This window comes from Artemia sp. Qi Xiang Cuo, chromosome 7, assembly GCF_049724085.1.
Source record: "Artemia sp. Qi Xiang Cuo chromosome 7, ASM4972408v1, whole genome shotgun sequence".
In the NCBI taxonomy this organism is placed as follows: Eukaryota; Metazoa; Arthropoda; class Branchiopoda; order Anostraca; family Artemiidae; genus Artemia; species Artemia sp. Qi Xiang Cuo.
The window spans coordinates 47,518,206-47,534,969 of NC_142800.1; the positions used below are offsets into that span (position 1 = coordinate 47,518,206).

Genomic DNA, 16,764 nt, shown 5'->3' on the forward strand with positions numbered 1-16,764 from the left:
ACATAAGTGAGCACCTACGAAGATTCACTTTTTTGTGTTTTCATTTTTTTGTGTGTTTTCATTTTGTTGGTGTTTTAATCGTCATCTTAAATTTATTTAATCTAACATAAGTGAGCACCTACGAAGATTCACTTTTTTCTGTTTTCATTTTTTTGTGTGTTTTCATTTTGTAGGTGTTTTAATCGTCATCTTAAATTTATTTAATCTAACATAAGTGAGCACCTACGAAGATTCACTTTTTTGTGTTTTCATTTTTTTTTGTGTTTTAATCAGCATCTTAAGTTAATTTTGTCTAACATAAGAGTGCACCTATGAAGATTGATTTAATGAAGCCTAACTGATAAGAGATAAATAAGAATTTGTTCTTATTTACTAATTACTAATTTACTAATTTGTTCTAATACTACTACTACTACTACCAACTCACTGCAGCGCCAAGCTGCATGAGGCTAAAACACTTCGTTAGGCCGTAACACAATTCGGGGACGACCTGCTTTTCGTTTGGCCCTAGACAGTTGGGCAGCAAAATATTTTTATTTACGTTCGCCATTTTTTAGAGAGACAGAAATTTACTATAACAAGAAGTACAGTTTTATCCGCCACCTCAAGAAGTAAGAACTTTTCCTAGGGGATGACAAAAAATACAATTAAAGAAAAAAAAGACAACAGCAAGTTTAGAACGCAATACTTAATGGTCATGTAAAGACTCATTTCGATCGGCTACATCCAAATTATTCCGTTTTGGTGGCGTTTTTTGCAACTTTATCATTTCCCATATGTTTCAATCGGCGTGGTTTATTGGTCAAAAGTAAAATATAGGGCGGACCAAAGCCAACCAATGTAATTAACTCTTGTTTTTGATGTAGGTTTGACAACTTCGGTTTACGGAAATTTTACTGTGATGTACTGAGCCGACGACTTTCTTATAAGATTTTGAAGTTAGATTGAAAAAAGAAATAAATAACGGCTGAGGATTTTTTGGCACCCGGTATTTTTTTTTCAGGTTTAGCTGTAAATCTGAAAGGATTATTTTATAGTCAAATTACCAGTTTTTTCTTTCAAGGATGCTTGCACAATATAGTTGATTCGGGTTAGCTAGCCATTTTTAGGGGGATAGAAAAATGTTACAAAAGAAAATAATTTCTATAATTTCCCACTGCTTTTCCATTTACAAAAAAAAAATAAAGAGAGAAAAGACGGATTTAAACTGAATTAATCTTCTTCCACTGCTCTATTTGAATTTAACCTATTTTTTTTCTCGTATGCTTGTTTTAAAGTCAATAATCTCTAGGTTGTTTTCCCCGTCGGTTAAGTTTGTAGAGCATTGTTGACAAGCTTTTCGTGAGGTGATAGCTTTCTTATTACAAAACAAAGCAAAACATTTGTTGTAAAATAAAAGATTTCATATATATCCCTACCAGACCGCCAGAACCTGAACCTTGAAAAATTTAGAAGCTCAAATAAACTGGCTGGATATATCTCACTATATTTGTAGAATTTAAAAACATTTAGTGCTTTACTGAAAACACAAAATAATGCATGATTTCGTTCAGTTGAAAAATAAAGCACTTTCAGATTTTTTTTTTTTTTTTTTTTTTTTTTTTTTTTTTTTTTTTTTAACTGTAAAAAAATAACTCATTTTAGTATGCAATTTGAATTCACTTAATTTGATGTGACTTGTACGTTATTATTCTGTGGACAAACCTGAAGTGGAAGTGTTTGACCAGTGCTAGGACTGTAGATAAAATCTGGGCTAGTTTTATAGATACATGTAGAATAGACTGCGAACCAATAATAATAATAATTTATTTTTTCCCTCTTTCGATACATTATAAAAATGCACTAGAGGAGCACAAACAAAGAGAAAAAAACGCAAATAGTGAACGATCATACAGTACCAACATGTCTAACGAAAAAAAGACAAACAAGTGGAAACTTGAATCAACACCAAAATACAGGACCCGTCGATCTACTCAAGAATGAATCCTGGAATGAATCCTATGGCTCATAAAATATACAATAAAAAAGAACGAGATGAAACATTACAGGCTTTTTTTGCTATTAATAACTAGTATCGTCACGGCGACGTTGACAACTCTGCAATCTTAGGGCTCTACTTAGTATATATATATATATATATATATATATATATATATATATATATATATATATATATATATATATATATATATATATATATATATATATATATATATATATATATATATATGTATAGATTAGATAAGGGTTTATTCCAAAAACAACACAACACAAAAAAAAAAAAAAACTGACCTTCCATAAGCTAACACTTGTTCGGAAGTATTTACCCTCTTAAAATTAACACTATAATAACATACTAGCGAAAAAAAAGAGAAAAAGCAGAAAGAAAGAAAAGAAGAAAAAATGAAAATCCTACACTCACTCGGCTCCTGATCGCAACAACCAATTATCAATACTTCACATCACAATACTCCAAAATTTCTCGCTGCCATCCCTTAAATAAAAATATATAGGAAATATATAGGAAAAAACGGGTTCCGGGCAAACCTGAGAGTGACTCAACTATACTGCCCTTTAAACAAAATCATATCTATGGAGACAAAGGGTTTTAAGGTCACGACAGAACTCACATAAATTCGTTGACCTTTTTAAAGAAACAGGCAAATTATTCCAGACAACTGGCCCCACATGACGTATTGAAAATAGCGATCTAGTACTAGCAACTTGAGGTGTCCGTATATCTCTATCATGACGAGTAGGATAATTGTGTACATCATCACCGTAAATAAATAAATTTAAAAAACACTTGGAAACCAAATTAGAAAAATATTTAAACATAAATAAACCATGGTAAAATTTTCCAAGACCTGACACAGGGATAATATTTAACTGTACATATTGGGATCTCACCGACGTTCTCCGAAAATCTCCAGACAACACTCGCAGTGCCATATTTTGTATCACACGTAACTGCTGCAGATGCACTGAAAATGTGCTAGACCCTTTACTCACGCAATATATTAAATACGGGTGGACTAACGAAAAATAAATCAATCTCAAAACAGAATCCTGGAAAATATTTTTTAACTTTCTCATCAGTCCAACATTTCTTGCAATCTTACTAATAATAAAAGAAACATGATTTTTAAAACTAAGGCATTCATCCACAATAACACCGAGGTATCGTATAGTATTTGTACGCTTAATTACATAATTCTCCATTTGCATATCAACAATCCAAGGGTAAAAATTTGATGATCTACCATACATAATTAAACCTGATTTACTATGGCTGAACAAAAGCTTATTCACTCTCATCCACTTATCTATACCTAACATACCTCTTCTAATTATCTCTATTAAATCAGATTCAGTCTTTGCTGCAGCAGTAAAATGGGTATCATCTTCAAAATTAGGAATAATCACCCTACAATTAGAATGTGCATTATCTAACAAATCCAAAACAGAAAATCGTAAGTCGTTAATATAAACCAAGAATAAAAGCGGACCTAAAACAGAACCCTTTGGAACACCATAATCAACCATTCTTTCACCAGATCTCACATTGGAAATTTCAACGCACTGGGTCGTACCTCTCAAAAAAGTTTCAAACAATTTCAACGCATTTCCTCTAATTCCACAATTTTCAAGCTTCATAATTTAAATTTCATGGTCAACTGAATCGAACGCTTTAACAATATCTAAAAAAATAGACGCCACCTTAAAACCTTGGTCCAAAGCATCATGCACAAACGTTGTCAAAAATAAAACTGCCTGTTCTGTAGACATCCCCTTACGAAAACCGAACTGATTAGAATGGAAAAAGAAAATATTCTCCAAAAACTCAGATACTCTAGAATTAAAAAGTTTTTCAACTAGCCTAGATATAACAGAAAGGAGGGATATCGGTCGATAATGATTAACGTTTTTCCTATCACCCCCTTTAAATAAAGGTATTACTCTGACACTTTTAAGACACTCCGGATATATACCACATTTAAAACTAGTATTAATCAAGTACAAAATTTGTTGTGATATCATATGAAAAATTGACTTGAAAACATTTGTTGAAATAAAGTCTGACCCGGATGCACTGTTTCGCATACCATTTACCACACCACAATTCTTGTTCAGTAACCGGTCGCAAATACATAGAAACGTCACTACTTTCAGGCAAAAACTGAGTAAAATCACCATCATTTGCATGCTGCTCAACAGACGACGCTAACCGGCCCCCTACATTAGAAAAGTGCTCACACATAAATTCAGTAGTTTAGCGAATAGTTTCACCATCAACAAGACTACAAACAATTTCTGGCTTATTCGGTTTAATAACAGATTTTATAACATTCCAAGTCTTTCTCGGGTTACCCTCCGCTTTTTTAAAACTATCCCTCAGGTAATCTAACTTAGCTTTACGAAGTATACTATTCATCTTATTACTATACGCCTTATAAATATTTACATCGCTAATATTATTACTTAATGCGGACTTTTTATACAATTGCTGTCGCCTAGCTAGAGAAACTAGAATACTCTTTGTAACCCAAGGCTTTTTCGGCGAATCAAAATATTTACGTTTCTTCCTAACTTGACTACAAGCAACTACCGTATCCTTAATCATCGAATACCAAAGTGTAAATTTATCATTCACGTCCATATCATTACTATATAAAAAATCACAATTTTTTTCTCCAAGCTCATTTTTTAACTTCGGCACATTAATAACAGGAAAACAATTTTTCGGTACTTCAGAACGCTCTGATCTTGGCCGGTTCAAAAGAGAAGGATTAGATACCAACAGACCGAAATGGTCATTTACAATAACACTCGCACTACTATATCCAGTATTTAAGGAAACGTTATCAATCAACGTAGCAGAATCATGGCTCACTCTTGTACATATATTAATAGAAGGCTGTCCATAACTTAGCATAGTGTTTAGATACTCCCTAACTCTAAGGTTACTATTCATTGTTCTTAAATACAAATTGAAATCACCACAAATAAAACAAGGTCTAGTTGAAATTGGTAACTTATCCAATTGCTCTTCTAAAAGTGAGCTAAACTCATCTATATTACACGATGGGGGTCTATAAACGACGATCATAAAACACTTAAAATTAAGACACTGTAATTCTAGCACCATACTTTCAAACACCATTTCTCGATTAACTCTAATATCATCTCTCACCTTAACCTCAAAATCATTACGCACGTACATTGCTAAACCGCCATGTTGATGCATCTCTCTATTTTGAATATACAGCTTATAATTACCAATCTCTAACAGAGAAGAACTATGGTTCTTCAACCAAGTCTCGGTTAAAGCTAAAACATGAGGGGTTGATTGCAGACATAACTCATTCAGAAATTGGTATGAACTTCCAATCCCTTGACAATTTAAATAAAAAATATATATTTGTTACCCTCTTTTGCTACGTTAAAACCATAATGGACTAGAGGAGCAATAAAGAGAAAAGAACAAAACACGAAAAATCATCAACTATATGGCAAAGTAACATTTATCACGGACGAGAAAAACAACTAAAACGTAAAACACTGTTCAGACGGGGGACTAAATGTCTAATCCACCGTATATAGCAGATGGTTAAGCGGAAAGTCTGATATTCTCTTACAACGGTCCTCAAATCAAGCCGATAATTCTTCCATCTTTTCACATATATCAAAGACTTGGTATTTTTTACTAATATATGAGTTACGGAACCATAGAGGGATCCCAATAAAAAATTTAGTAAATACGGTAAAATGGACCCTAATTTGTTTCTTTTCTCTTGACGAAAAAAGTTTCAAAAATGGAGTTAGAGAAAACACTTGCGGTGCAAACATAGAGTTGTAGAGCTTTCCTAATGTATGCTTGTCAAACTGCCCTTTAACTTTTGCTAGAAAACCGTATGTTTCGCGAAGTTTCTGTTTCAACTCATTAATAACCAGAGTGCGTGTCGCTGTTATCAATAACCCCAAAGGAGCACCTAAGTACCTGAGTGGATTAGACTTAGGAAGAGGGATTGAACCTACTTTAAAGGACTTTGATTGTGTCTTTTCGTTCGGGTTTACTATAAAAAATTTGGTCTTTTGACTGTTCGAAGACAAACCAGACAAACTAGCCTAAAGAGCCTCAAAATCCCTTTCCATTGAAGAGAGGTTTTTTCAGCGGGAAGTATGTTCTCTGCATACGACAGGTGATTCATATCAACATGACCATCAATAATATAGGGTGGGATACTTGGAGGCGAATGGAGTTCGTCCGATACAGACCTTGTCTGCTGACCACGTGCCTCTGGATATGGGGTCATCCACTAACTAAACACTCCGATCAGGGTTGCTGCAACCTCTTGTGGCGGGTGGAGCCCACCCCGGGAATATCAGTATCTAGGTTAAACCTAGCTCTAATCAGATTCCAGGCCTAGGGTCGGTTGGGCTAACGACCCTCCACCTGAAAATCAAATGCTACGCAAAGTGACTACATAGCCTCGGATCCGGACCTCCTTTTAAGATCTCGACCTACGCGCGTCAACGGACATGCTGACGACGTCAGAAAGACTGACAGACTGAACCTTCTAGACAAAAGGGGGCTTCGAATAGCCACCTGGAATGTTTTGACCCTGAATGCACCTGCATCAAAGAACCTACTTTCTCAAGAACTTCGTTAGAATAAAGTGGCGATTGCAGGTCTCACAGAAACCCGTCTTACTGGAAGTGGAGAAGAGCGAATAGGCGATAATCACTCGTTAGTCTGGTCTGGAGGGAGCATGAGAAGAAATGGTGTTGGCCTCGCACTAAACGGCCTTGCAAGAAAGACCTTACTCTTGCACGAAGCTGTATCGGACAGAATAATGAAGGCCCGCTTTGGGCACAAGCATGGCAATATGACAATTTTTGTATGCTATGCCCCGACCAACGATTCCGACGACGTAACCAAGGAAGAATTCTACTCTGCTCTGTCCAGATGTCTGTCAACAGTTTCCCCCCACGATGTCACTGTTCTTCTCGGTGACTTCAATGCTACAGTGCGAGATGATATGGGTGTTTGGCGTGGCACAATTGGACCTGTATCCCCCGACCCACTGAACAATAACGGCCTTCGCCTACTCAAACTGTGCCGATCCCATGAACTTTTGATCGCAAACACCTACTTTCAACGTAAGACTATCCACCAGTACATGTGGTATAGTAACGACGGTTGCACAAAGAAGATGATTGACTACGTCATTATTTCTAAACGCTGGAGATCATCGCTGAAGAACTGCAGAACTTACAGATCAGCAGAGCCCGGAAGCATGGCCACCTATCGAAGGCTCAATGGAGTGCAGAACAGACTTATTTACCGAGACCGAACTCAGTTTGTTGCAAGGAAAGCCGATGAAATCGAACTAGCAGCAAAAAAGAAAGACATGGGTAGCCTGTTCAAGCACCTCCGCAATCTCACAGAAAATAAAACACCAGCATTGGGACCCGTCCTATCCAGGGATGGGACCCTTCTCTCTGATGAGGGTTCTTGTCTCGAGCGGTGGAAGGACCACTTCTGCTCACTCCTGAACAACACTAGCCCGTCTATGCCTCCTACTGATAGTCCCAGCCAACCTGGCAGTCCAAGATCCGAAACAGATGCTCCTCCAGACGAGCCTTTCAGCCCATCAGAAATTGGAAATGCAGTAAAAAGGCTCAAGAACAATAAAGCTGCCGGGATCTGTGGCCTGAGTGCGGAGCTGCTAATATATGCAGGTCCTGTTATGCTCCTGTTTCTCCACACCCTGTTCTCTACAATTTGGCAAACCGAGATAATTCCCGAAGATTGGCGGAAGGGTGTCATTATCCCTTTATGGAAGAAGAAAGGTTCTAGAAGCGACTGCTTGAACTACCGTGGAATAACCCTACTGTCTGTTTCGGGAAAACTTTTCTCAATGGTCCTGCTAGATCGATGTCGAAATATCATTCGTAAAATCCGGCGACCGGAGCAAGCTGGTTTCTTGTCGGACCGTTCAACCATCGAGCAGATTTTTACGATCCGACAAATCATAGAAAAAGCCACGGAGCTCCGACAAAAAATCTTTTTTTACCTTCGTCGACTTCCGTGCTGCGTTCGACTCAGTGGACCGAGAAGCTCTTTGGCGGATTCTAGAATCGACAGGCCTCCCTGAGAAATACTGCAGACTCTTCAAAGCTCTACACCATGGGGCGGAGAGCTGTGTTCAAGTGAACGGCCGCCGCAGCCCGTTCTTCCAAATCACGACTGGAGTGCGCCAAGGATGTGCAGTTGCCCCAGAGCTCTTCAATGTCATCATAGACTACGTTATGACAAGGACTACTTCACGTCTCAGCTTTGGACTCAAGTTCGGATATCGTTATTACAGATGCTGATTTTGCCGATGACTTGGCCATTCTGGCGGACTCCATGGAGCAGTTGCTGGAAGCGCTTCGAATCCAACGAGAAGAGGCTGCAAAAGTAGGACTGCAGATAAACTGGACTAAAACGAAAATTATGGCCATTGACCCATCCTCTCCTGCTGCCAATCCTTCAGTTAGCCTGGATAGCACCACTAGCATCGAAGTTGTCCAAAGGTTCACCTACCTGGGCTCCATAATTTCTTCAGATGGCTTGCTTCTTTCTGAACTACAAGCGAGAATATCCAAAGCGTCTTCTGCCATGGGCAGACTGAACCGTCACCTCTGGCGAAAACCGAACATCAGTCGCACAACGAAGCTGCGGATTTTCAATGCCCTCGTCAGCTCTGTGATGCTCTATGGAGCTGAGACGTGGAAAGCTTCAGCCGCAACCCTCAAGGCAATTGATGTCTTTCAGTCGAAGAGCCTGGGGAGGATCGAAGGTCTACGATGGTTCGACTTTGTCAGCAATGAGAAGCTGCTGCAGCTCACCAAGCAGTCTCGGTTTTCGACCCAAGCAGCCGAGCGAACACTACGATGGTTCGGACACCTACTTCGAATGCCTCCACACATACCTGCGAAAACGATCCATGCCTTCGACCCTGTCAAAGCCGGTTGGGAGCGACCTCGCGGCCGACCGAAGAAACGATGGTCTGACAGCCTGTCCGAGTTCCTGGCGATGGCAAATATCAGGTTGAGCGATGTGCAAACGCTTGCCATAGACCGAAGTGGATGGAGGAGGCAGACGTCACTCTCTACGCCGAGCAGCGCCCGGCAGGAGACATAAGTCAAAGTAAGTCAAGATACTTCTGGTCGCAGTTCTAAGTTCGTTGTTGAATATTAATGTACTTAAAACTGAGCGCTGATTTACCTCACGCTTTACAGGAATGGGACTTGTCAAACCGTGACGAGAACGGACCCTGACTATTGAATTCTGGTACCAATTCTAAAGGCACGCACAAATAAAGTCGCTAGTTCCGCTATTTAACAAAGCAACTAATGGTTGTGAATGCAAAATTGAGTCAAAGCCTTAGCTATATAAATAGTGTTGTTCGTTTAAGTTTTAATCTCATTCTTTATTTCCTTCAGAAAATTTTACAGTTTCAAAGTTAATATTTGCCTTTTTTTACTTTTCTTTCTAAACACTGACAGACATTTTTATTTTACTTCACAAAAAAAATAATACAGCTACATATATAAAAAAAAAAAAACAACTAAACAACCATATAAAAGACATAAGTTCTGCGGGTGGCTGCATCTTCTAACCAGGTACCTTCTGTATTTTAGGTTTGTACACAGTATGCCTGACAAAAGAAAATGTATTTGTCTAGTGATGGTACAAAAGAAGGTCAACTTGAGTTTCTATTACAATGGGGTAATAAATGCAAGCCTACTGCACTTGGACTTCCCTCCCTAATATTTTTTCAACTTTGTCACACAGAAAAGAAACCCTAAGGGTATATTATCACCGGGATCTCCAAGAAGACGCAGAATTCAATTATTTATGAAATTTCTTGCTTTAGTTACTGAAATCATTTATAGAATTACTTGTTCTAGCATAAGGTTCACTCATTGAGCATATAGTATCCAAGCGACTTAGCAAAAAGTGACAGTTACTTCATTTTGTGTTGCTGAATTCGTTATTCAGGCTTTCATTAAAATCACATGCTCCAGTTCTTCCAAAAAAGATCTGGTTTTGCTCTTAGGGGATATCTGATAAGTCATTTATCGGAAAAATAGATATGGACGGAGATGGGCATGCGTGTCAAAGTAACAAAAACATTCATAGTTTAGCAAAAGTGAAAAAAAAGTTCTTCTCGCTTTTGTACACACCGTATCTATCCCATATTTAAACAAAGCCCCTTTTATATTTTAAAGAAAGTGAAAGAAAGTTTTTATATATTTTAAACGAAAATTTCCGGTAATGTCTGTAGTTCAATATACCACTACTACTACTAACGACTCACCATAGCACCATGCCGCTTGAGGCCACCGGAGCTACACATGCTCCTCCTCCATCTCAATCTATTCAAAACCTCCCTCTTTACACCCTCCCAGGAAGTTTCCTTGATCCTTAAGTCTTTCTTTACGACATCCTCTCACCCCAGCTGAGGACGACCTGCTCTCTGTTTAGCCCTAGACGGTTGGCCGAAAAGGACAATCTTCGGCAATCTGTCATCTTTCATCCGTAGAACGTGCCCTAGCCATCTCAACCTTTCTTTCATTATAGCCCTAGAAAGCGGAATTGAACCACATTTTTGTACAGCCTACTTCAATATAAATTTCTGAAAGTTTCACTCACTTAGCTAAACCACTTTCTTTAAAATATTCTTTAAAATTTTAAGAACAGTATGTCCGGAAGACAATTTTTGTTACCCTAGGCACCTACAAAAAGATTAATTTTGGATAAGTTATTTATTATTCGCTTTATCAGAGATTTTTTTTTCTTTTTAACAAGCTTAATTATCGTTATGTGTGATGGAAATGACTGCTATGTTTGCGTCGGAAGTCGAACAAACAAGCTTTTCAAACAGTTCGTGGTAACGAACTGTAAATAAGGAGCGACCCGGCTCAATGGCAACCGAAACTCTAGAAAACGGTATTTTGATACCAATAAATACATCGAAAGAATTACATTTTAATGCTGATTTCAAATTTATACGTTTCACCAAGTTTAGTGCTACCTATCCAAAGTTAGAAGCATGAGAAAATATGGCTGATTTTCGAAAAAAGGGGGGAAAACCCCCTAAAAGTTATAGAATCTTAATGAAAATCACACCATCATATTCCACGTATTAGATAACCCTACTGTAGAGGTTTCAAGCTCCCATCTACAAAAATGTGGAATTTTGCATTTTTTGCCAGAAGAAAGATCACGGGTGCGTGTTTATTTGTTTGCTTGTTTGTTTATTTGTTTTTTTTTTCCCAGGGGTGATCGTATCAACCCAGTTGTCCTAGAATATCGTGGAAGGGCTCATTGGAATGGAAATTGAAAGTTCTAGTGCCTCTTTTAAGTGACCAAAAAAATGGAGGGCAATTAGACCCCTCCCACGCTCATTGTTTTCCCAAAGTCACCTGATCAAAATTTTGAGATAGCCATTTTGTTCAACATGTTCGAAAATATTATAAGTATGTCTTTTAGGATGACTTAATCCCCCGAACTTCCCGGGGGGAGGGCTGAAAGTTATGAACTTTACCCAATGTTAACATATAGTATTGGTTATTTGGAAGTATACAGACGTTTTCAGGGGATATTTTTCCTGGTAGTGGGGGGGGGTCAGGGGTTATGTGGGAGGATCTTTCCATGAAGGAAGTTTTCATGGGGGAAGGGACATTGCTATGAAGGGGACGCCGGACTTCCCAGCATTATTTAAAAAAAGATCATAAATTTAATATAAAAAAACAAGTATTTCAACTACAACAGCAGCAACATCGAAACTTTAAACGAACAGAAAATATTACATATATAATTGGGTTCACCCCGTAGTCAATGCCTCGCTCTTTAAGCCAAAAATTTTTTAGTACTTTCATAAGAGCTATTTATTCTAATTAACGGCCTTTGTGATTAAGCGGTCATTTCTAAAGAATTGGAACAAAATTTGAAGTTTCGCTTAAAGAGCAAGGTATTGACTAGTGGGCGAACCCCCTCATAAATGTATTAAAAATATATGAATATAGAAGTTCGTTACGTAAGTTAATTCGTAAGTTTCGTATATTTATTACTAATAAAAACGTTCATAAATAAAATTAAACAAGTTTCGAGAAAGCCATTTAACTAAATAAAAGTAAATTAATATGAAAATTTTGTTTTAATTATTCATGTACGGTGAGCCAAGATCAAAACCTGCATTTATTCAAAAACGTTCAAAAATTAAATAAAAAAAACAAGTTTTTTAAACTGAAAGTAAGGAGCGACATTAAAACATAAAACGAACAGAAATTATTCTGTACATGAAAGAGACTGTCCCCTCCGCAACGCCACGCACTTTACGCTAAAGTTTGACTCTGTCTCACAACTTTATTTTTTAAAACATTAAACAAATTTAGCGCAAAGAGCGAAGCGGTGAGGAGGGAACAGTCTCTTTCATATACAGAATAATTTATGTTCGTTTTAAGTTTTAAGGTCGCTCCTTACTTTCAGTTTAAAAAACTTGTTTTTTTTATTTAATTATAACAAGGTCTACTGTACTTTTTTAACTCCTCTGAATTTGGTGTGTGTGTAAACATTCCGATTTTGTATATCATCGCCCTAAGTGAAGTACGATTACAGGCACATAACAAAGGGGGGGGAGAAGGGTTACCTTTGGGCCTGTCCTTTCGAAATTTTGACGTTATTATAATGTTTCCTGTGATTTCATATATATTTTCCATAGCAGTCTGCCATATTATAATCTTTTGAATGTGTGCCCCCTCCCCAAGCCCCTGAAGTAGATTCTTGCCTTTGGGCATCTCTGAATCCTGATATAATCATTTCGATTTAAAAGAAATTATTTTTCTTCAACTCTCCTTATTGTCTCATTGTAATAAAGAATTTCCAGGTAACAAACGAAAAGAAAGTTAACGAATTAAATTTTGAAGTGTACGATAGTTGATCGATATCGATAGCAGACAGGAGATTTTGGAAATATAAAATTCTATATTTTATTCGTAACAATAAAGAAGGAACGAAACAATGGAATGTTACTTAGATTTTTAATTTAGAATATAAGTCTTAAGATTTTGGTTCCATTTGAGTGAAAAAGCCTAAAAAATAGAAATCAAAAATCTTTTATAATTGTTGACTATGTGATAATGTAATGACCAGGCTTTTCATGTGGGTGAATTTGCAGCATTAGTCAGTAAATAGAAATTAACATTATCAACAAAAGAGATTATAATAGAGATTAACAAGGGAGTTTGAGGTTAACAGCAAGATCATGGAGCGTTGAATTACCGTAATTTAGGTATTACCATGGAAGGAGTGCCTTACGAAGAAAGACACTCCACAAAAGAGCTTGTCAGATGTTGCGTTTGGACAGCTGGTTTATCTAAACTGTTTTATCGTGTGCTGACCAATAGTCTGCAGGTACCGATCTCCTGATTCGACACCTTCGACCGGGAGTTCAATGTATGGTTGGGGGCGAATCATCTGACGCTTCCCGTTTTCAACCCCCAGATTTGTCCAGGTACCCATTTAGAGCTGGATCGATTCAGGCCGAGCTTACAGAGTAACTGTAACTGGTTTTTGATTCCCCCAAAGTTGAACCTGTTCAGTTTTGGCTTCTCAAAGTAGGTTTTTTCTTTTGTTCATACGACAGAGATTTTAAAATTGAGAAGGAAAAGACTTGTTATCTAATTGAATTGATCAAGTCTCGTAAAATTATACTAACTAGGAAGTAGGTTTTTTCTTTTGTTCATACGACAGAGATATTAAAATTGAGAAGGAAAAGACTTGTTATCTAATTGAATTGATCAAGTCTCGTAAAATTATATTAATTTGGACGGAGATCAATTATCACAAGCGGCTCTGTCGAGGGGAACTTGCTAGTTTTTGAAGCAAGGTTTCTAAGAAATGATGCAAATATTAAATTAATCCTTGATATTTTTCAACTTTAAAGGCACAAATTGGAAAGAAAGAGCCTACAGGGGAAAGAAAAGAACTGAAAAAAGCTTAATTGACCGAATTTCTTGCAGTAGGACTATTATTACTTTTTTTAATTGCAGCTCTCGGAGATAACTAAACCGTTGAGTGCTGAAGCAAAAACGAAAATGGTCTCTGGCTCGATTATAAGGATGTATAGAGGAGAGAAAATGCTTTTGAATGTGGGAGCATCCAATTTGAGAAACACTCTTGTAGCCAAAATGTCCTCTCTATTCCCAGATATGATGCATGATAGTAAGTATCCCTTTCGCCCTTGCATACTTCAAATGTGAATTCACATGTGAAAAGTTCATATTAGAATGATCCTAAGTTGTTAAGAGGTATATAGCACCAAAATTGAACAATTTATTTTATGTTGACTTAAGAGCAATTGCAAGTCTAAATAATTTATATTTTAATTCTCTTATGTATTAAAAAGCTATTGTATAGATATTAATGTTCTTTTGCTGTTCTGGCCCAGAACATTTTTATTTCTTTTTCTAAGTATTATTGGGCGAGATTAAATTGTATTGTAATCAAGGCCGTATCCGGGGGGGGGGGGGGGTTAGGGGGTTTGCCCCCCCTCTCCCGAATGTTTGTCCAACTCGTTAAAACGTAATAAAAATAGATATAAACTAATTTTAATGTGTTTTTTACAGTTTTTGTCCTCCCCCCCCGGAAAAAAAAATCCTTTTATAGAACACCCTCCGTAAAAATCCTAGATACAGCCATGATTGCAATATATTATAAAATTATACATTAAGGTGGTGCTTCTTGAGTTTTCATGGTCTCCCCGAATTTCACCGTTAGAGAATTGGTCACTCCGAAATATTTGCAAAAATTAATGCTCGGAAGTACACGAAGGTTAACACGAAATTTAAGTTGATAAGTTTCGTTAACCTTAATTTTCAAAGAGATTTCAGAGACCAATTTTCTTTCGGTGAACTTTGGGATAGCCTTGAAAAATTGACTGTATAGGTAGCACCGCCCTAAGCAGTGACGGATCCAGGGGGCGGGGGGACCCCCCCTAACATAGTCTGAAGTAGTGTTTACTTAATTAACGCAAATTTGTGTTTTAATTAAACTTGCTCCTAATGCAAATTTATCGGATCAACCTTTTTTGTGACCCCCCCCCCCAAAAAAAAAAGATCCTGGATCCACCTCTGGCTTGAAGGCTCCTCATCCTTTGTAAACATTTAGCTATACAGATTTTTGATTTACACATTTTAAATATTTCTTTAACATAGTAAATTGACTTGTAAATTGTGGAAGTACGAAAAATGTTTTTTATCCTTTTTTTTATTTCGTACAAATACAGTTCAACGGGGAAAAATTCTTTTGTTTGACAGGTAAACAGCAACAAAATCTTTGGACATTAGTATATAATGTAAACTTAGTAACTGTAGCTCTAGTAATTGTGAAAAACTAGTTTTAGGAATTATAGTTTTAATAAAGTGTGTTTGTAAACGTCCATTTTGAACTTATTTTATGTATATTTCTGTTCTATATATTTTTCCTGTATTATCTGAACCTGTAATTATTTCTGACTTAAAGGAAAAAAGATAAAGGTAAATTAGTTTAAACATTTTCTAATGATTATCTTTTTCTGAGCTGTCCTGCTGTTAATTTGAAGCAGTAAAATAATTTAGTCTCCGAACTAAAGTGTTTGGAATACCAACAAGAGAGACAATCAATTTTGTCTCCGAGTTAACGTACTTCAGGATAAAGTATTTCAAACAGTAAGGATAAAGATAGAGTATTTCAAATAGCAATCTGTACGACAATTGTGGTTCTATCCTGTTTTCTAGGGCTAAAATGAAGGAAAGTTCAGGATGGCTAGGATTCGTTGTGCAGATGAAGGCGTAGATTGTCAGAAATCGGCCTTTTCCACCAACCATCTAGGGCCAAACAATAATCAGGTCGTTTCTGAATTAGGTGGAAGGGGTTGTAAGGAAGGATTTAAGGGAAATGGGAACTTTTTTGAAGGGTATAAAGGCGGAGACTTTAAATAAGTCAGGATTGAAAAGGAGCTGGCGTAGCTGTGTTAGCCTCAGGCGGCTTCGTGCCGTAGTGAGCTGTTATTAGTAGTAGTAATAGTAAAAGAATCACCTTTGTAAGATGTTTCTGTACATTTTTTAAAACTATTAGCTTATATTCTGAATTCTATCCATGTATTTCCTCGTGGACTTTAGCTAAGTACATAGCCTTGGGGGCTGGGAACGGTTGGTAGTAAATCACATTTGTGTTATTAAGAATTGTTTTGTCAGTTAGTTGCAAAGTTGTATTTAAAAGAGATAAATTTTTCACTAATAATTTGATAATCAAGATAAGTTTCAATACTTAATTGTACACTTACTTCCGAAAATTTTGAAACCACTTTTAGAAAAAAAAAATATAAAAATGTATATTGTTTTGAACTTTATAGTTCTGCTATCACTCTCAATGTTCATGCTCTTCATCTTTTAAAAAGGAAAAATCGAGGCCATAAAAAATTGCTGAATTTCTTGAATGAAAGGATCCTCGCAAAAGAAGGGCGAAGTTGAAATATAAACGGAGGTGACTTGGTCGGAGGAAATCATGCAGTGGCCCCTCATGGGTTTAGCTAGATGGTTTTCTTAGCGGTGGAAAGTGGCTGGCGTCTTGCAAATTATGTGGAGAAAACTAGCTTTTTTATCGAATCTTAGCTCTACGCTTCGGGTTGCTATGTTGATGCATTTTAAATAGTAACGAACACCAAA

The 16,764-nt window shown here is 36.9% G+C and overlaps 1 protein-coding gene across 1 annotated transcript in view; it reads left to right on the forward strand.

The window, feature by feature from the left end:
• Positions 1-16,764, forward strand: part of LOC148950350 (E3 ubiquitin-protein ligase TRIP12-like) — a 117,169-nt gene that overhangs the window by 86,303 nt on the left and 14,102 nt on the right. The window contains exon 6 of the mRNA XM_089091568.1: positions 14,110-14,281. Within this exon, the coding sequence (XP_088947694.1) occupies positions 14,110-14,281 (172 nt within the window). The remainder of the gene's footprint in view (positions 1-14,109; positions 14,282-16,764) is intronic.